The following is a 20824-nucleotide window of genomic DNA, read 5'->3' on the forward strand; positions in this document are numbered from 1 at the left end:
AAGCAACAAACTCTCAGCCCCAAAATCGCTTTTATTTCACCCAAATCCAATCCAAACCCGGAGCTGCCGGCGCTGAACCTTCATCCCGGGGCTGCGGAAATAAAAAATAACGGAGTCAGAACTGGGGCGGGGGGCAACGGCACCGGGGGTCCCGGGAATGGGACCCGGGAGGGTCCCGGTGCCCCGGGATTGGGGATGGAGACCCCCGGGAGGGTCCCGGTGCCCCGGGATTGGGGATGGAGACCCCCGGGAGGGTCCCGGGAATGGGGATGGAGACCCCCGGGAGGGTCCCAATGTCCCAGGAATGGGGATGGAGACCCCCGGGAGGGTCCCGGTGTCCCGGGATTGGGGATGGAGACCCCCGGGAGGGTCCCAATGTCCCAGGAATGGGGATGGAGACCCCCGGGAGGGTCCCGGTGTCCCAGGAATGGGGATGGAGACCCCCGGGAGGGTCCCGGTGCCCCGGGATTGGGGATGGAGACCCCCGGGAGGGTCCCGGTGCCCCGGGATTGGGGATGGAGACCCCCGGGAGGGTCCCGGGAATGGGGATGGAGACCCCCGGGAGGGTCCCAATGTCCCAGGAATGGGGATGGAGACCCCCGGGAGGGTCCCGGTGTCCCAGGAATGGGGATGGAGACCCCCGGGAGGGTCCCGGGATTGGGGATGGAGACCCCCGGGAGGGTCCCGGTGCCCCGGGATTGGGGATGGAGACCCCCGGGAGGGTCCCGGTGCCCCGGGATTGGGGATGGAGACCCCCGGGAGGGTCCTGGTTCCCCTGGGAATGGGGATGGAGACCCCCGGGAGGGTCCCGGTGCCCCGGTACCGGCACCGGGGGCCGCCCCGGGCGCGGCGGCGGCGGCTCAGGGCGCTGCGAGTTCGTCCTCAGGGCGCATCGGAGCTTTTGAACCGGTTCCTCATCGCCGCCGCCGCCGGGGTCACGTTTTGGGGGGATCTCGGGGGTCTTACCGGGGGTCCCGCCGGCACCGCCACCTGCGGAGGAGGAGGAAGGAAAGACGGGGGTGAGACCCCGCGGACCCCGCGGTTTGGGGGTCCCGGGGGTCTGGGGGCGTCGCTCAGGCGCGTTGTGTCCTCAGGGGGGTCGGAGACTCTAGTCCTTGGCATCATCAGCGCGACGCAGCCCCGAGAGGGATGGGGGACCCCAAAAGTGCTCAGAGTTCCTCCCTGAACCCCCAGTCCTCCTTCAGAACCCCAAATTTCCTCCCTGAACCCCCAGTCCTCCTTCAGAACCCCCAGTTCTCCTTCTGAAACTCAGATTTCCTCCCTGAACCCCCAATTCTCCTTCAGAAACTCCGATTTCCTCTCTGAACCCCCAATTCTCCTTCAGAACCCCCAATCCTCCTTCAGAACCCCAAATTTCCTCCCTGAACCCCCAATCCTCCTTCAGAACCCCCAATCCTCCTTCAGTACCCCCAATCCTCCTTCAGTACCCCCAATCCTCATTCAGAACCCCCAATCCTCCTTCAGAAACTCCAATTTCCTCTCTGAACCCCCAATCCTCCTTCAGAACCCCAAATTTCCTCCCTGAACCCCCAATCCTCCTTCAGAACCCCCAATCCTCCTCCCTGAAGCCCCAGTTCTCCTTCTGAAACTCAGATTTCCTCCCTGAACCCCCAATCCTCCTTCAGAACCCCAAATTCTCCTTCAGAATCTCTGATTTCCCGTCTGAACCCCCAATCCTCCTTCAGAACCCCAAATTTCCTCCCTGAACCCCCAATCCTCCTCCCTGAACCCCCAATCCTCCTTCAGAACCCCAAATTTCCTCTCTGAACCCCCAATTCTCCTTCAGAACCCCCAGATCTCATTCAGAACCCCCAATCCTCCTCCCTGAACCCCCAAACCTCCTTCAGAACCCCAAATTTCCTCCCTGAACCCCCAATTCTCCTTCTGAACCCCCAATCCTCCTCCAGAACCTCAGATTTCCTCTCAGAACCCCCAGTGCCCCCTGGGAACCTCTGATCCTCCTTTAGAATCCCCCATTTCCCCCTCAAGAAACCCCGATCCCTCCTCATGACCCCCAATTCCCCCCCCAAACCCCAATCGTCCTTCAGAACCCCCGATCCCTCCTTCAGGAGCCCCAATCCCCCCTCATGACCCCCGGTCCTCCTTCGTAACCCCCAATTCCCCCTCACAAGCCCGGATTCCCCCCAAACCCCCCCGAATTCCACTCCCGACCCCCGGATCCTCCTTCAGAACCTCCCATTCCCCTTCAAAACCCCCGATTTCCTTTCACGACCCCCGATTTCCCCCTCACGACCCCCGATCTCCCTCGGAAACCTCCGTTCCCCCGCTCCGGCCCCACGCCGCTCCCGCCGCTCACCCGCCGCGGGCCCGAAAGGGCCGCGCACGCGCGCTGCGCCGCTCTTATAGCGCGCACCAGGCCCCGCCCACCCCGGGCCCCGCCCACCCCCTGCGCCAATGGCAGCAGCGGAGCGCGGGGGGCGGAGCCACGGCGCCTCCGCGCAAACCACGCCCCTTTTGCCTTTTATGGGCATCCATTGCTTTCAATGCAGCAGCGAAGGGCGGGAAGCGAAACCACGCCCCCCGGCATAAACCACGCCCCTTTTGCCTTTTATGGGCATCCATTGCTTTCAATGCAGCAGCGAAGGGCGGGAAGCGAAACCACGCCCCTTTCGCCTTTTTGTGGGCATGCTCATTTGCATATGCGCATGGCGCCAAGTGAAGCCACGCCCATCTCTGTACAAACCACGCCCCTTTCGCCTTTTGTGGGCATGCTCATTTGCATCAGCAAAGGGCGCCAAGCGAAGCCACGCCCACCTATGTACAAACCACGCCCCTATCGCCTTTTGTGGGCATGCGCATTTGCATATGTGCATGGCGCCAAGTGAAGCCACGCCCACCTCTGTACAAACCACGTCCCTTTCGCCTTTTGTGGACATGCTCATTTGTATATGTGCAGGGCGCGAAGTGAAGCCACGCCCACCTCTGTACAAACCACGCCCCTTTCTCCTTTTGTGGGCATGCTCATTTGCATCAGCAAAGGGCGAAAAGTGAAGCCACGCCCACCTCTGTACAAACCACGCCCCTTTCTCCTTTTGTGGGCATGCTCATTTGCATCAGCAAAGGGCGCCAAGTGAAGCCACGCCCACCTCTGTACAAACCACGCCCCTTTCGCCTTTTGTGGGCATGCTCATTTGCATCAGCAACGGGCGCCAAGTGAAACCACGCCCCTTTCACCTTTTATGGGCATTGTTCCATCGCTAGCCACGCCCCCACACGCTCGAGGCCGTTTTGGCAAAACTTTATTACCAAAAAAACCAAAATTTTACAGCCGGGGGAGCCGGGGGGAATTTGGGGGGTCCCGGGGGTCCCCAGGCCCCTCCCCCCAGCTGCTACACGGGGGAAACGTCGATTTTTGGGGCTTTTTTTTCCTCTTTTTTCCTTTTTTTTTTGTCTTTTTCTGTTTTTTTCTACAAAACCCCAGGGAAGGGGGAGGGGGGGAGGGGCTGGCCCAACCCCCCCGCGGCCGGGCCGGGTTTTGGGGTGAATTTTGGGCATTTTGGGGGTGGTCCCGGGGGGTCCCGGCGGCGGCGGGGCTTGGGGGGTCCTTATCGGGTCTGTTCGACTGCAGGGAGAGAAAAGAGGGGAGGGGGGTCAGGACCACCCCCCAAAAAAACCCAAATCCTCCCCAAATTGGAGACGTTCGTCTTGTGGGGCGGTTCACCCCAAAAACTGCAACCCTGGACCCCAAAATCCTCCAAAAACCACCCAGGACACCCCAAAAACCACCCAGGACACCCCAAAAACCACCCAGGACACCCCAGAAACCACCCAGGATCCCCCAAAATCCATCCAGGGCACCTCAAAATCCCCCCAGGAGCCCCAAAATCTTCCCAGGACCCTCCAAAATCCCACCAGGACACCCCAAAATACCCCCAGGACACCACAGATCCCCCTCAGGACCCCCCAAAAACCCCCAAATCCCCCTCAGGACCCCCCAAAAACCCCCAAATCCCCCCGAATTCAGCTCTCACTATAGGAGGAGATGTCGATCTCATTGAGTAGGTCACTGATTTTTATCCCAAAATCCCCCAAAATCCCATCAAATCCCCCAAAAACCCCCAAATCTCCCTCAGGACCCCCCAAAACCCCCAAATCCCCCCAAATTTGGGTCTCGCTGTGGGAGGAGACTTCGATCTCATTGCGTAGGTCACTGATTTTTCCCCCAAAACCCCCCCAGGACCCCATAAAATCCCTCTAGAACCCATAAAATCCCCCCAGGACCCCCAAATCCCCCTCAGGACCCCCCAAAAAATCCCCAAATCCCCCTCAGGACCCCCCAAAAATCCCAAATCGCCCCGAATTCGGCTCTCACTGTAGGAGGAGATGTCGATCTCGTCGGGCAGCTCGCTGATGTTCACCTCGAAGCGGTCCTGCACGTCGTTGAGGATTTTGGCGTCGTTCTCGTCCGACACGAAGGTGATGGCCAAGCCCTTGGTGCCGAAACGGCCGGCCCGGGCAACCTGAGGGCCAGCGAGGGCTCAGCGGGGCCGGGACCCCCAAAAACTCCATCGGGACCCCCAAAAACACCCCGGGATCTCAAAAACCTCCTGGGAGCCCAAAAACTCCATTGGGACCCTCAGAAACCTCCCCCTGGACCACCAAAAACTCCATTGGGACCCCCAAAAACTCCATCGGGACCCCCAAAAACACCCCGGGATCTCAAAAACCTCCTGGGAGCCCAAAAACTCCATTGGGACCCTCAGAAACCTCCCCTGAGACCACCAAAAACTCCATTGGGGCACCCAAAAACCTCCTGGGACCACCAAAAACTCCATTGGGGCACCCAAAAACACCCCGGGATCTCAAAGACCTCCTGGGATCCCAAAAACTCCATTGGGACCCACAGAAACCACCTGGGACCCTGAAAAAACTCCCCCAGGACCACCAAAAACTCCATTGGGGCACCCAAAAATCTCCTGGGATCCCAAAAGCTCCATTGGCATCCCCCCGGGACCCCCAGAAATACCCCGGGATCCCAAAAACTCCACTGGGATCCCAAAAACTCCATTGGGACCCACAGAAACCACCTGGGACCCTCAAAAAACTCCCCTGAGACCACCAAAAACTCCATTGGGGCACCCAAAACCCCTCTGGGACCCCCAAAATCCCCACGAGAACCCCCAAAACACCCTTGGGACCCCCAAAACCACCCCCAGGACCCCCGGGAGCCCCACCCGGTGCAGGTCGGTGTCCGAGTCCTCGGGCATGTCATGGTTGAAGGTGATGTTGACCCCCTCAGACCCCCAAAATCCCCCCCAAGACCCCCAAAACCCCTCTGGGACCCCCAAAATCCCCACCAGGACCCCCGAAACACCCTTGGGACCCCCAAAACACCCTGGGGACCCCCAAAAACCCCCCCAGGACGCACGGGACCCCCACCCAGTGCAGGTAGGTATCCGAATCCTCGGGAATGTCCTGGTTGAGGGCGATGTTGACCCCCTCAGACCCCCAAGACCCCTCCAAAATCCCCCCCAAGACCCTCAAAACACCCTTGGGACCCCCAGAACACCCTGGGAACTCCCAAAACCACCCCCAGGACCCCCGGGAGCCCCACCCGGTGCAGGTCGGTGTCCGAGTCCTCGGGCATGTCATGGTTGAAGGTGATGTTGACCCCCTCAGACCCCCAAAGATCCCTATAAACGCCCCCCTGGACCCCCAAAACACCCTTGGGACCCCCAAAACACCCTTGGGACCCCCCGGGAGCCCCACCCGGTGCAGGTAGGTGTCCGAGTCCTCGGGCGTGTCGTGGTTGAAGGCGATGTTGACCCCCTCAGACCCCCAAGACTCCCCCAAAATCCCCCCCAAGACCCCCAAAACACCCTTGGGACCCCCGAAACCCCCCCCAGGACCCCCCGGAGCCCCACCCGGTGCAGGTAGGTGTCCGAGTCCTCGGGCATGTCGTAGTTGAAGGCGATGTTGACCCTCTCGATGTCCATCCCGCGGCCGAACAGGTTGGTGGCCACCAGGATGCGGCGCTGGAAGTCCTTGAACTGCTGGTACCGGGACAGCCTGGCGCCCCCAGAGATTTTGGGGTTATTTTGGGGTGGTTTTGGGGGCGTTTTGGGGTCTTTCGGGGTTTTTTTGGGGTTGTTTTGGGTGATTTTGGGGTTATTTTGGGGTCCCACCTCTCCTCCTGCGGCATGCCCCGGTGGATGGCGATGGCCGGGGATGTTCGGGGTTATTTTGGGGATGTTTTTGGGGTTATTTTGGGGATATTTTGGAGTTATTTTGGGGTGATTTTGGGGTGTTTTGGGGTCCCGCCTCTCCTCCTGTGGCATGCCCCGGTGGATGGCGATGGCCGGGGATGTTCGGGGTCATTTTGGGGCAGTTTTTGGGGGGTTATTTTAGGTTATTTTGGGGCTATTTTGGGGCCGGTTTTGGGATTATTTTGGGGTGATTTGGGGTCGCACCTCTCCTCCTGCGGCATGCCCCGGTGGATGGTGATGGCCGGGAAGTATTGGGGTTATTTTGGGGCAGTTTTTGGGGGGTTATTTTAGGTTATTTTGGGGTTATTTTGGGGCCGGTTTTGGGATTATTTTGGGGTGATTTTTGGGTGATTTTGGGGTTATTTTGGGGTGATTTTGGGGTGTTTTGGGGTCCCACCTCTCCTCCTGCAGCATGCCCCGGTGGATGGCAATGGCCGGGATGTATTGGGGTTATTTTGGGACAGTTTTTGGGAGGTTATTTTAGGTTATTTTGGGGCCAGTTTTGGGATTATTTTGGGGTGATTTTTGGGTGATTTTGGGGTTATTTTGGGGTGATTTTGGGGTGTTTTGGGGTCCCACCTCTCCTCCTGCGGCATGCCCCGGTGGATGGCGATGGCCGGGATGTTCGGGGTTATTTTGGGGCGGTTTTTGGGGGGTTATTTTAGGTTATTTTGGAGTTATTTTGGGGCCGATTTTGGGGTGATTTTGGGGTGTTTTGGGGTCCCACCTCTCCTCCTGCGGCATGCCCCGGTGGATGGCGATGGCCGGGAAGTTCTGCTCCACCAGCAGCTGCGCCAGGGCGATGCAGCGCTGCACCGACTTGACGAAGATCACCACCTGGGGGTCCCCAAAAACGGGGGGTCAGAGCACCCCAAAAACCGCTGGGCGCCCAAAATCCACCCCTGGGTATCCCAAAACCTGCTGGGCAACCCAAAATTCTCCCAAAGATGGGGAATCACTCCCAAAATCCCAGCCAGGATGGGGAATCACCCCCAAAATCCCACCCCGAAACCCATCCTGGGCACCCCAAAATCCTCCCCTGGGCACCCCAAAATTTCCCCCAGGACGGGATCACCCCCAAAATCCCACCCCAAACCCATCCTGAGCACCCCAAAATCCCACCCAAAATCCCACCCCAAAACCCCCCGTGGGGCCAGGACCACCCCCAAAATCCCACCCCAAAATCCCCCCAGGTGGATTTTCAGGGAGTTTTCGGGGTGGGTTTTTGGGTGGATTTCGGGGATTTTGGGTGGCTTTTGGGATGATTTCGGGGCAGAATTTCGGGGTGATTTCAGGTGGATTTTGGGGAGGATTTCAGCCAGATTTCTTGGGGATTTCAAGGGTATTTCAGGCAGGATTTCAGAGAGATTTTGGGGCGGATTTTAGGGAGGATTTCAGGGGGATTTCGGATGGATTTCTGGGGGATTTTTGGGTGGATTCAGGGGGATTTTGGGGCGGGTTTCAGGGGTACTTCAGGCAGGATTTTGGGGGGATGTCAAAGGGAATTTTGGGGAGGATTTCAGCCAGATTTCAGGGGATTTTGGGGCAGGATTTCAGGGTGATTTCAAGGGGGATTTTGGGGAGGATTTCAGCCAGATTTCAGGGGATTTTGGGGCAGGATTTCGGGGTGATTTCAGAAGGATTTTGGGGAGGATTTTAGGGAGGATTTCAGGGGGATTTTGGGGAGGATTTCAGGGAATTCTGGGGAGGATTTCGGGGTGACTTCAAGGGGAATTTTGGGGTGGATTTCAGGGGGATCTGGGGAGGATTTCAGCCAGATTTCAGGGAATTTTGGGGAGGATTTCAGGGGGATTTTGGGGAGGATTTCAAGGGATTTCGGGGCAGGATTTCGGGGTGATTTCGAGGCGGATTTCGGGGTGCTCTCCCCCTGACCTGGTTGAACTCGAGCACGTCAAGGAGGTCGAAGAGCTTCCTGTTCTTCTCGTTGTCCTTCAGCTTGACGTAGTACTGCTGCAGCCCGTGCAGCGTCAGCTTCGTCTCGTCGTCCACGAAGATCTCCATGGGCTGGGGGATGAAGGTGCTGAGCCCCCGCCTGGGCACCCCAAACCCCCCCGGGCACCCCCAAATCCTCACTGGGCACCCCAAAATCCTCACTGGGCACCCCAAACCCGCTCAGCATCCAAAATCCTGCGTGGGTACCCAAAATCCTGCGTGGGTACCTCAAAATCCTGTCTGGGTACGCAAATTCCTGTCTGTGTATCCAAATTCTTGCATGGGCACCCAAAATACTGCCTGGGCACCCCCAAATCCTCACTGGGCACCCCAAACCCGCTCAGCATCCAAAATCCTGCGTGGGTATCTCAAAATCCTGCATGGATACCCCAAATTCCTGCGTGGGTACCCAAAATCCTGGCTGGACACCCTAAATTCCTGTCTGGGTACCCAAATTCGTGCATGGGCACCCAAAATTCTGACTGGGTACCCCCAAATCCTCACTGGGCACCCCAAACCCGCTGAGCATCCAAAATTCTGCGTGGGTACCCAAAATCCTGCATGGATACCCCAAATTCCTGCGTGGGTACCTCAAAATCCTGACTGGGTACCCCCAAATCCTGACTGGGCACCCCAAACCCACTCAGCATCCAAAATCCTGTCTGGGTACCCAAAATCCTGGCTGGGTACCCAAATTCTTGCATGGGCACCCAAAATTCTGCCTGGGTACCCCCAAATCCTCACTGGCACCCCAAATCCTCACTGGGCACCCCAAACCTGCTCAGCATCCAAAATCCTGGCTGGGTACCCAAATTCTTGCATGGGCACCCAAAATACTGCCTGGGCACCCCCAAATCCTCACTGGGCACCCCAAACCCGCTGAGCATCCAAAATCCTGGCTTGGTACCCAAAATCCTGGCTGGGTACTTCAAAATCCTGTCTGGGTACCCAAATTCATGCATGGGCACCCAAAATTCTGCCTGGGTACCCCCAAATCCTCACTGGGCACCCCAAACCCGCTCAGCATCCAAAATCTTGGCTGGGTACCCAAAATTCCTGCATGAGTACTCAAAATTCTGCCTGGAAACCAAAAATCCTGACTGGGCACCCCCAAATCCTGCATGGGCACCCAAAATACTGCCCGGGTACCCAAAATCCTGTCTGGGTACCTCAAAATCCTGACTGGGTACCCGAAATTCCTGTCCAGGTACCCAAAATTCTGTCTGGGTACCCAAATTCCTGAATGGGCACCCAAAATTCCTGTCCAGGTACCCAAAATCCTGTCTGGGTACCCAAATTCCTGAATGGGCACCCAAAATTCCTGTCCAGGTACCCAAAATTCTGCCTGGGTACCTCAAAATCCTGACTGGGCACCCCCAAACCCGCTGAGCATCCGAAATCCTGCCTGGGTACCCCAAATTCCTGCCCGGGTACCCAAAATCTTGCATGAAAATCCTGCGTGGGTACCCAAATTCCTGAATGGGCGCCCAAAATTCTGCGTGGGTACCCAAATTCTGCCTGGGTACCCCCAAAAGAGCCTCAAGGACCCCAAAATTGTTCCTGAGACCCCCAAAACTGCCCTGAGACCCCCCAAGAAGAGCCTTGAGCACCCCAAAACTGCCCCCGAGACCCCCAAAAGAGCCTCAAGGACCCCAAAGCTGACCCTGAGACCCCAAAACTGCCTGAGACCCCCAAGGCAGCCTCGAGGACTCCCCAAAGCGGCTCTGAGACCCCCAAAAGAGCCCCAAGGACCCCAAAGCTGCCTCTGGGACCCCAAAAGAGCCCCAAGGACCCCCAAATGGGCTCTGAGATCCCCAAAAGAGCCCCAAGGACCCCCAAATGGGCTCTTAGACCCCTGAAAGAGCCTCAAGGACCCCCAAAGTGGCTCTGAGACCCCCAAAAGTGCCCCAAGGACCCCAAAACTGACCCTGAGACTCCGAAGGGAGCCTTGAGGACCCCCAAATGGGCTCTGAGACCCCCAAAAAGAGCCTCAAGGACCCCAAAAAGAGCCTCGAGGACCCCCAAATGGACCCTGAGATCCCAAAACTGCCCCTGAGACCCCCAAGGCAGCCTCGAGGACTCCCCAAAGCGGCTCTGAGACCCCCAAAAGAGCCTCAAGGACCCCCAAAGCTGCCCCTGGGACCCCCAAGGGAGCCTCAAGGACCCCCCAATGGGCTCTGAGACCCCCAAAAAGAGCCCCAGGGACCCCCAAAGCTGCCCCTGGGACACCCAAGGGAGCCCCGAGGACCCCCAAGCTGCCCCTGGGACCCCCAAAAGAGCCCCAGGGACCCCCAAGCTGCCCCTGGGACCCCCAAAAGAGCCCCAGGGACCCCCAAAGCTGCCCCTGAGACCCCCAAAAGAGCCCCTGAGACCCCCAAGGGAGCCTCGAGGACCCCCCAAAGTGGCTCTGAGACCCCCAAAAGAGCCCCAGGGACCCCCAAAGCTGCCCCTGAGACCCCCAAAAGAGCCCCAAGAACCCCCAAAGCTGCCCCTGGGACCCCCAAAAAGAGCCTCAAGGACCCCAAAGCTGCCCCTGAGACCCCCAAAAGAGCCCCTGAGACCCCCAAGGGAGCTCCAGGGACCCCAAAGCTGCCCCTGAGACCCCCAAGGCAGCCTCGAGGACTCCCCAAAGCTGCCCCTGAGACCCCCAAAAGAGCCCCAAGGACCCCCCAAGCTGCCCCTGAGACCCCCAAGGGAGCTCCAGGGACGCCCAAAGCTGCCCCTGAGACCCCCAAAAGAGCCCCTGAGACCCCCAAGGGAGCCTCAAGGACCCCCAAATGGGCTCTGAGACCCCCAAAAGAGCCCCGAGGACCCCCAAAGCTGCCCCTGAGACCCCCAAAAAGAGCCTCAAGGACCCCAAAGCTGACCCTGAGACCCCCAAAAAGAGCCCCAGGGACCCCCCAAGCTGCCCCTGAGACCCCCAAGGCAGCCTGGAGCCCCCTCCCCACCCCCCCCGCCCCCCCAGCCCCGGGGGGCTCCTGGCCGGCCCCCTCCCCCCACCTCTCCCCAGCCCCCCGGGTCCTGCTGCGGCCGGCGCGGGGCCGGGGCTCCGGGGCTGGCGGCGAGGCCGAAGCGGCTCCGGGGGTCGCGCCGAGGCCGAAGGGGCTCCCGCCGGGTCCTCCACGCCGGGTCCGGGCCGGGGGGCGCGGGGGGGTCCCGGGAAAGGGGTCCCGGACCCCCCTCCCCGCACACGGAACTGGGGGGCCGCCACAGCTTGGGGGGGTCTTCGTCGAAGGAGGAGGAGGAGGAGGAGGGGGAGGAGGGGGAGGGGCGCGAGAAATCTTCCGCAGAGGGGGGAGGGGAGGCGGGGGAGGGGCGTGGGCGGGGGGGAGGGGCTAATTAGGGGGAGGTTAATTACGTCTTGCATGAATTTGCGGCAGACGGGGCGGATTTCCTTGCTGAGGGTGGCGCTGAACATCATGACCTGCTTTTCGTGAGGGGTCATGCGGAAAATCTCCTGGACGTCCCGGCGCATGTCTGCGGGGAATGGGGTGAAATGGGGAAAAAAGGGGGGAAATGGGGAAAAAATGGGGGGAAATGGGGAAAAAAGGGGGGAAATGGGGAAAAAATGGGGGGAAATGGGGAAAAAATGGGGTTAGAGAGGAGAGAAATGGAGAAAAAATGGGGTTACAGAGGGGAGAAATGGGGAAAAATGGGGTTAGAGAGGGGAGAAATGAGGGGAAATGGGGAAAAATGGGGAAAAAAGGGGGGAAATGGGGGAAAATGGGGGAAATGGGAAAAAAGGGGGGAAATGGGGAAAAATGGGGGGAAATGGGGAAAAATGGGGGGAAATGGGGAAAAAATGGGGAAAAAAGGGGGGAAATGGGGAAAAAATGGGGGGAAATGGGGAAAAAATGGGGGGAATGGGGAAAAAATGGGGGGAAATGGGGAAAAATGGGGGGAAATGGGGAAAAATGGGGAAAAAAGGGGGGAAATGGGGAAAAATGGGGAAAAAAGGGGGGAAATGGGGAAAAATGGGGGGAAATGGGGAAAAAATGGGGTTAGAGAGGGGGAAAATGGGGAAAAAATGGGGGAAATGGGGAAAAAATGGGGGGAAATGGGGAAAAAATGGGGAAAAAAGGGGGGAAATCGGGAAAAATGGGGAAAAAAGGGGGGAAATGGGGAAAAATGGGGGGAAATGGGGAAAAAATGGGGGAAATGGGGAAAAATGGGGTTAGAGAGGGGGAAAAATGGGGGGAAATGGGGAAAAAATGGGGGGAAATGGGGAAAAAATGGGGGGAAATGGGGAAAAATGGGGGAAATGGGGAAAAAATGGGGGAAATGGGGAAAAAAGGGGGGGAAATGGGGAAAAATGGGGGGAAATGGGAAAAAATGGGGGGAAATGGGGAAAAATGGGGGAAAAATGGGGAAAAATGGGGAAAAAAGGGGGGAAATGGGGAAAAAATGGGGGGAATGGGGAAAAAATGGGGGGAAATGGGGAAAAATGGGGGGAAATGGGGAAAAATGGGGTTAGAGAGGAGAGAAATGGGGGGAAATGGGGAAAAAATGGGGGAAATGGGGAAAAAATGGGGGGAAATGGGGAAAAATGGGGGGAAATGGGGAAAAATGGGGGAAAATGGGGAAAAAATGGGGGGAAATGGGGAAAAATGGGGGAAATGGGGAAAAAATGGGGGGAAATGGGGAAAAATGGGGGAAATGGGGAAAAAGGGGAGGAAATGAGGAAAAAATGGGGAAAAATAGGGTTAGAGAGGGGAAAAGTGGGGAAACAATGGGGTTAGAGAGGGGAAAAATGGGAAAAATGGGGGGGAAATGGGGAAAAATGGGAGGAAATAGGGAAAAATGGGGAAATATTGGGTTGGAGAGGGGAAAATTGGGGAGAAATGGGGGAATAATGGGGAAAAATGGGGGGAAATGGGGGAGAAATGGGGGAGAAATGGGGAAAAAGGGGGGAAATGGGGAAAAAATGGGGTTAGAGAGGAAAAAATGGGGGTAGAACAGGGACTGGGACCCCAAAGGCTGAACTGGAACCCCAAAAAACTGAACTGGGACCCCAAAAGGCTGAACTGGGACCCCAAAAACCTGAACTGGAACCCCGAAAAGCTGAATTTGGCTCTCGGGATCTCCACAAAGACCCCAAAGGGCTGAACTGGGACCCCAAAAACCTGAACTGGGACCTCAGGAGCTGAACTGGGACCCCAAAAAGCTGAACTGGGACCCCGAAAAGCTGAACTGGGACCCCGAAGGGCTGAACTGGGACCCCGAAGGGCTGAACTGGGATCTCAGGAGCTGAACTGGGACCCCAAAAAAGCTGAATTTGGCTCTTGGGATCTCCACAAAGACCCCAAAAAGCTGAACTGGGACCCCGAAAAGCTGAACTGGGACCCCAAAAAGCTGAATTTGGCTCTCGGGATCTCCACAAAGACCCCAAAGGGCTGAACTGGGACCCCAAAAAGCTGAACTGGAATCCCGAAAAGCTGAACTGGGACCCCAAAGGGCTGAACTGGGACCCCAAAAAGCTGAACTGGGACCCCAAAAAGCTGAACTGGGACCCCGAGAAGCTGAACTGGGACCCCAAAAACCTGAACTGGGACCCCAAAAAAGCTGAATTTGGCTCTCGGGATCTCCACAAAGAGCCCAGACCGCAGATTCTGGAGCCAAAGCAGAGCTGGGTCGGGGGTCCCAGGGACTCCCCCGAGCCCGGGGCCCCCCCAGGTGGGCTGGGGACCCCCGGGACCCCCGACCCACCGAGCTGCTCGAGCATCTTGTCGCACTCGTCCAGGATGAAGTGCTTGATGTGTTTGAGGTTGAGGCTCTTGTTGCGGGCCAGCGCCAGGATGCGGCCCGGGGTCCCCACCACGATGTGGGGACAGTTCTTCTTCAGCACCTCCTCGTCCTTCTTGATGGACAGCCCCCCGAAAAACACCGCCACCTGGAAGGGACACCCCGAAAATCTGTGACCCCAAAATCAGCAATACCTGTATGAGAATCCCCACAAAAATCTGTGATGGAGAACCCCCCCAAAAACAGCAACACCTAAATGAGAAACACTCCAAAAATCTGTGACACAGCCCCCCAAAACCAGCAACACCTAAATGAGAAACGCTCCAAAAATCTGTGACACAGCCCCCCAAAAACAGCAACACCTAAATGAGAAACGCTCCAAAAATCTGTGAGACAGCCCCCCGAAAAACACTGCCACCTGGAAGGGACACCCCGAAAATCTGTGACCCCAAAATCAGCAATACCTGTATGAGAATCCCCACAAAAATCTGTGAGGGAGAACCCCCCAAAACCAGCAACACCTAAATGAAAAATGCTCCAAAAATCTGTGACACAGCCCCCCAAAACCAGCAACACCTAAATGAGAAACACTCCAAAAATCTGTGAGACAGCCCCCCGAAAAACACTGGCCACCTGGAAGGGACACCCCGAAAATCTGTGAGGGATGGATCCCCAAAAACAGCCCCGAAATCTATGAGAGAGCCCCCCAAAAACAGCAACGGCGACACAAAAATCCCTCAAAAAATCTGTGAGGGACGGATCCCAAAAAATACCAACGTTTGTGCAAAAAATCCCCCCAAAAATCTGTGAGGGACGGATCCCAAAAAATACCAACGTTTGTGCAAAAAATCCCCCCAAAAACCTGGGAGGGACGGATCCCAAAAAATACCAACGTTTGTGCAAAAAATCCCCCCAAAAACCTGGGAGGGACGGATCCCTGAAGCTCCTCAGGATCCCCGAAATCCCCTCAGGCCACCCCAAACCCCCTCAGAACCCCCCCAAACTACCCCCAAATCCCCTCATTGCCCCCAAAATCCCCTCAGGACCCCCCAAAAAGCCTCTCAGGACCCCCAAACTCCCCCCAAATCGCCTCAGGACCCCCCAGACTCCCCCCAAATCCCCTCAGGAACCACCAAACCCCCTTGGGACCCCCCAAAACCCCCCCCAAATCTCCTCAGGACCCCCCAAATCCCCTCAGGACCCCCCAAAAAGCCTCTCAGGACCCACCGAATCCCCCCCAAATCGCCTCAGGACCCCCCAATCCCCCCCCGGGACCCCCCAAATCCCCTCAGGACCCCCCAAACCCCCCTCAAATCCCCTCAGGACCCCCCATTCCCCCCCCAGGACCCCCCAAATCCCCTCAGGACCCCCCAAACCCCCCAGCCCACCTTGACGCTGGGCATGTACTTGGAGAAGCGCTCGTACTCCTTGCTGATCTGGAAGGCGAGCTCCCGCGTGTGGCACATCACCAGCACGGACACCTGGGGGGCACAGCCGTGAGACCCCTCCCCAAAACCCGAGACCCCTCCCCAAATTCACAGACCCCTCCCCAAATTCACAGACCCCCCCTGAAACCCCCAGACCCCTCCCCAAACCCCAAACCCGCAGCCCCTCCCAGGCTCCCGCGTGTGGCACATCACCAGCACGGACACCTGGGGGGCACAGCCGTGAGACCCCTCCCCAAAACCCCTGAGACCCCTCCCCAAATTCACAGAGCCCCCCTGAAACCCCCAGACCCCTCCCCAAACCCCCAAACCCGCAGCCCCTTCCAGGCTCCCGCGTGTGGCACATCACCAGCACGGACACCTGGGGGGCACAGCCGTGAGACCCCTCCCCAAAACCCCTGAGACCCCTCCCCAAATTCACAGACCCCTCCCCAAATTCACAGAGCCCCCCTGAAACCCCCAGACCCCTCCCCAAACCCTCAAACCCCCAGCCCCTCCCAGGCTCCCGCGTGTGGCACATCACCAGCACAGACACCTGGGGGGCACAGCCGTGAGACCCCTCCCCAAAACCTCTGAGACCCCTCCCCCAAATTCTCAGACCCCTCCCCAAATTCCCAGACCCCCAGACCCCTCCCCAGGCGCTGACCTGGCCGGTGACGGGCTCCAGCTGCTGCAGCGTGGCCAGCACGAACACCATGATCTCCCCCGGGACCCCTCCCCAGCCCCATCCCCAGCCCCCTGAGACCCCTCCCCAAATTCCCGGACCCCCCAGACCCCTCCCCACTGACCTGGCCGGTGACGGGCTCCAGCTGCTGCAGCGTGGCCAGCACGAACACGGCCGTCTTGCCCATGCCCGACTTGGCCTGGCACAGCACGTCCATGCCCAGGATGGCCTGGGGGATGCACTCGTGCTGGACTGGGGGGGGGACAGGGTCAGGGACCCCCAGGGACCACCAGGGACCCCCAGGGACCACCAGAGACCCCCAGAGAACCCCCAGAGACCACCAGGATGGGTCAGGGACCCCCAGGGACCCCCAGAGACCCCCAGGATGAGTCAGGGACCCCCAGGGACCCCCAGAGACCCCTGGGACGGGTCAGGGACCGCCAGGGACCCCCAGGATGGGTCAGGGACCGCCAGGATGGCCTGGGGTATGCACTCGTGCTGGACTGGGGGGGGGGGACAGGGTCAGGGACCCCCAGGGACCACCAGGGACCCCCAGAGACCCCCAGGGACCCCCAGGATGAGTCAGGGACCCCCAGGGACCCCCAGGATGGCCTGGGGGATGCACTCGTGCTGGACTGGTGGGGGGACAGCGTCAGGGACCCCCAAAGACCCCCACAGACCCCTGGGATGAGTCCCAGGGACCCCCAGAATGGTCCCAAACCCCCCCAGAATGACCCCAAATCCCCCCCAGGATGCTCCCAAACCCCGCTAGCCCCCTAGCCCCTTGGGTGGCCACCTTCGGAGGGGTGCTCGAAGCCCCCCAGGCCCCCCCAGAATGACCCCAAACCCCCCCAGGATGATCCCAAATCTCCCCCAGGATGATCCCAAACCCCACTAGCCCCCCTAGCCCGTGGTGGCCACCTTCGGAGGGGTGCTCGAAGCCCCCCAAATCCCCCCAGAATGATCGCAAATCCCCCCCTAGAATGATCCCAAACCCCCCCAGACTCCCCAAACCCCCCCAGAATAGTCCCAAACCCCCCCAGGATGCTCCCAAACCCCCCAAACCCTCACTAGCCCCCCTATCCCCTTGGGTGGCCACCTTCAGAGGGGTGCTCGAAGCCCCCCAAACCCCCCCAGAATGGCCCCAAACCCCCCGAAGATGCTCCCAAACCCCCCAAACTCGGTAGCCCCCCCATCCCCTCGGGTGGCCACCTTCGGAGGGGTGCTCGAAGCCCCCCAGACTCCCCCAAACCCCCCCAAGATGCCCCCAAACTCGGTAGCCCCCCTATCCCCTTGGGTGGCCACCTTCGGAGGGGTGCTCGAAGGCCCTGAAACCCCCCTAGAACCCCCCAGAATGGCCCCAAACTCCCCCAGAATGCTCCCAAACCCCCCAAACCCTCACTAGCCCCCCTATCCCCTCGGGTGGCCACCTTCGGAGGGGTGCTTGAAGCCCCCCAAACCCCCCAAACCCTCACTAGCCCCCCATCCCCTCGGGTGGCCACCTTCGGAGGGGTGCTCGAAGCCCCTGAAACCCCCCTAGAACCCCCCAGAATGGCCCCAAACCCCCCCAGGATGCTCCCAAACCCCCCCAGGATGTTCCCAAACCCTCACTAGCCCCCCATCCCCTCGGGTGGCCACCTTCGGAGGGGTGCTCGAAGCCCCCCAAACCCCCCCAGAATGCTCCCAAATCCCCCCAGAATGATCCCAAACCCCCCAAACTCGGTAGCCCCCCTATCCCCTCGGGTGGCCACCTTCGGAGGGGTGCTCGAAGCCCCTGAAACCCCCCTAGAACCCCCCAGAATGATCCCAAACCCCCCCAGGATGCTCCCAAACCCCCCAAACTCGGTAGCCCCCCTATCCCCTTGGGTGGCCACCTTCGGAGGGGTGCTCGAAGCCCCCCAAACCCCCCAAACCCTCACTAGCCCCCCCATCCCCTCGGGTGGCCACCTTCGGAGGGGTGCTCGAAGCCCCCCAAACCCCCCAAGCCCTCACTAGCCCCCCATCCCCTCGGGTGGCCACCTTCGGAGGGGTGCTCGAAGCCGCAGTCCACGATGGCGCGCAGCAGCTCGGGTTTGAGCAGGAAGTCGCGGAAGCCGGAGCTGTGGATGGACACGTAGGATCCCTTCACGTCCTTCTTGGGCGCGGGCTCGGCGCCGTCGCCGCCCGCCGCCGCCTCCACCTCGTCGTCCTCGTAGTCCAGCAGCTCGTTGTCCACGTCGTTCTCCGCCATGGCGCCGGCTCCGCTCCTGGGGGACGGGCTGGTGAGCGTGGGGAGGGGGCTAGTGACTGTGGGGAGGGGGCTAGTGACTGTGGGGAGGGGGCTGGTGAGCGTGGGGAGGGCTGGGGGTGGGCTAGTGACCGTGGGGAGGGGCTAGTGACTGTGGGGAGGGGGCTGGTGACTGTGGGGACGGGCTGGTGAGCGTGGGGAGGGCTGGGGGCGGGCTAGTGAGCGTGGGGAGGGGGCTAGTGACTGTGGTGGGGCTGGTGACCGTGGTGGGGCTAGTGACTGTGGGGAGGGGGCTGGTGAGCGTGGGGAGGGGCTAGTGATGGTGGGGTTGGGCTAGTGACTGTGGGGAGGGGGCTGGTGAGTGTGGGGAGGGGCTAGTGACCGTGGGGAGGGGGCTGGTGAGCGTGGGGAGGGGGCTGGTGAGCGTGGAGAGGGCTGGGGGTGGGCTAGTGACTGTGGGGAGGGGCTAGTGAGTGTGGGGTGGGGGCTGGTGAGCGTGGAGAGGGCTAAGGGGGGTGGGCTAGTGACCCTGGGGAGGGGGCTAGTGACCGTGGGGTTGGGGCTGGTGACCGTGGGGTTGGGGCTGGTGAGCGTGGGGAGGGGGCTAGTGACTGTGGGAAGAGGCTAGTGACCATGAGGGTGGGCTAGTGACCGTGGGGTTGGGGCTACTGAGTGTTCCTGTGGCTAGTGATGGTGGGGTTGGGCTAGTGAGTGTTCCTGTGGCTAGTGACTGTGGGGGTGGTGACTAATGAGTGTTCTTGTGGCTAATGATGGTGGGGTTGTGGCTAATGAGTGTTCTTGTGGCTAGTGATGGTGGGGTTGCGGCTAGTGATGGTGCTGGGCTACTGAGATTGGTGCTGGGGCTAGTGAGCACTCCTGGGGCTAGTGATGAGGTGCTGTGGCTACTGACTGATCCTGGGGCTACTGATTGTTTCTGGAGCTACTAATATTGGCTTTGGGGCTAGTGAGTACTCCTGTGGCTACTGACAGCGGTGCTGTGGCTACTGACTGCTCCTGGGGCTACTGAGATTGACCCTGGGGCTACTGAGATCAGCTTTGGGGCTACTGACTGCTCCTGGGGCTGCTGGCCACCACTGGGGCTACTGAGCGCTCTTGGGACCACTGACACCAACCCTGGGGCTACCAACCACCCGTGGGGCCACCGGTACCACCCTGGGGGCTACTGACTGCCCCGGGACCACCGAAATCACTTCTGTGGCCACCAAAATCACCTCTGTGGCCAGTGACCGCCCCGGGGCCACCGAAATCGCTTCTGTGGCCACCAAAATCACCTCTGGGGCCACCAACACCGCTCCCGGGGCCAGTGAACCTCCGGGACCACCAAAATCACCCCCGGGACAACCAAAATCACTTTTGTGGCCACCAAAACGACTTCTGGGGCCAGTGCCCACCCTCGGGACCACCAAAATCCCCTCTGTGGCCACCGACCCTGCCCCGGGACCACCAAAATCCCCCCGTGGCCAGTGACCCATCCCGGGGACCACCAAAATCACTTCTGTGGCCACCAAAATGACTTCTGGGGCCAGTGACCGCCCCAGAACCACTGACCCACCCTCGGGACCACCAAAATCCCCCCGTGGCCAGTGACCCATCCCGGGGACCACCAAAATCCGCTCTGTGGCCACCAAAATCCCCTCTGTGGCCACCGACCCTGCCCCGGGACCACCAAAATCACCCCGTGGCCAGTGACCCATCCCGGAGACCACCAAAATCACCCCCGGGACCACCAAAATCACCTCCGCGACCACCGACCCTGCCCCGGGACCACCGAAATCCGCTCTGTGGCCACCGACACCCCCCCGGTGGCCACCAGGGACCGGCCCCGCTGGCCCGGGACCCCCGCCCCTCTCCCCCCCCCCGCCGCCATCTTGGCGCGCCCTCCCGCCGCCGCCGCCGCGGCAGCCCCGGCGCGGCTCCCCCCGCTCGCGCGGCCGCCGCCGGGGGGCGCGGGGGGCTCGCGGCGGCCGCGGGGCGGCGGCGGCGGCGGGCGGCGGGCGCGGATGGCGCCGATGGCGGCGGATGCGGCCCCGGCCGGGCCCGACTCACCCCGAGCGCTGCGAGCGGCCGAGGATGGCGGCGGCGGCGGCGGGGGGGGGGGAGGGCGACGTCACTTCCGGCCCGGCCCGCGCGCGCGCCGCGAGGACCCTCCCCCCCGCCGGCGGCTGGCGAGGGGTGTCCGCGGAGATCGCCTGAAGCGGGAGCTGAAATGGGATTTTGTGGGGGGGGGGGGGATCTGAGGGAATTTTGGGGGTTTTGAGGAATTTGGGGGGTTTTAAGGAATTCTGGGGTTTTAGAGGGATCTGGGGATTTTAAGGAATTTGGGGATTTTACAGGAATTTGGAGATTTTAGAAAAAAATGGAAATTTTAGAGAAATGGGATTTAGATATTTGTGAGGAATTTGGAGATTTTAGAGGAGTTTAGAGGAATTTAGGGATTTCAGAGGAATTTTAGAGATATTATTTGAGATTTTAGAGGAACTGTAGAGATTTTATTAGAGATTTTAGAGGAATTTAGAGATTTTTT

General features: G+C 59.9%; 1 protein-coding gene across 1 annotated transcript; it reads right to left on the reverse strand.

Moving 5' to 3' along the window:
• Positions 1-11: 11 nt before the first annotated feature.
• On the reverse strand, positions 12-20387 carry DDX39B (DExD-box helicase 39B). The gene is made up of 13 exons (XM_085564938.1): positions 20347-20387; positions 18072-18298; positions 16177-16304; positions 15332-15424; positions 13908-14091; positions 11560-11678; positions 8142-8273; positions 6976-7085; positions 5907-6051; positions 4355-4502; positions 2339-3604; positions 967-990; positions 12-91 (listed from the first exon to the last, which is right to left on the reverse strand). The coding sequence occupies exons 2-11, from the start codon at positions 18280-18282 to the stop codon at positions 3588-3590; spliced, it is 1287 nt and encodes a 428-aa protein (XP_085421064.1). The 5' UTR covers positions 18283-18298; positions 20347-20387; the 3' UTR covers positions 12-91; positions 967-990; positions 2339-3587.
• Between the last annotated feature and the right edge of the window lie 437 nt (positions 20388-20824).

This window comes from Lonchura striata, chromosome 35 (genome assembly GCF_050655825.1).
Source record: "Lonchura striata isolate lonStrDom1 chromosome 35, ASM5065582v1, whole genome shotgun sequence".
NCBI lineage: Eukaryota > Metazoa > Chordata > Aves > Passeriformes > Estrildidae > Lonchura > Lonchura striata.

Coding starts and splice junctions, on each gene's coding strand:
- DDX39B (XM_085564938.1), bottom strand. CDS start 18,282: ATGGCGGAGAACGACGTGGACAACGAGCTGCTGGACTACGAGGACGAC. Junction 11,679..13,907: donor CAAGATGCTCGAGCAGCTCG/GTGGGTCGGGGG, acceptor CATTCCCCGCAG/ACATGCGCCGGGACGTCCAG. Junction 4,503..5,906: donor CGGACACCTACCTGCACCGG/GTGGGGCTCCGG, acceptor GCTGGCCCTCAG/GTTGCCCGGGCCGGCCGTTT.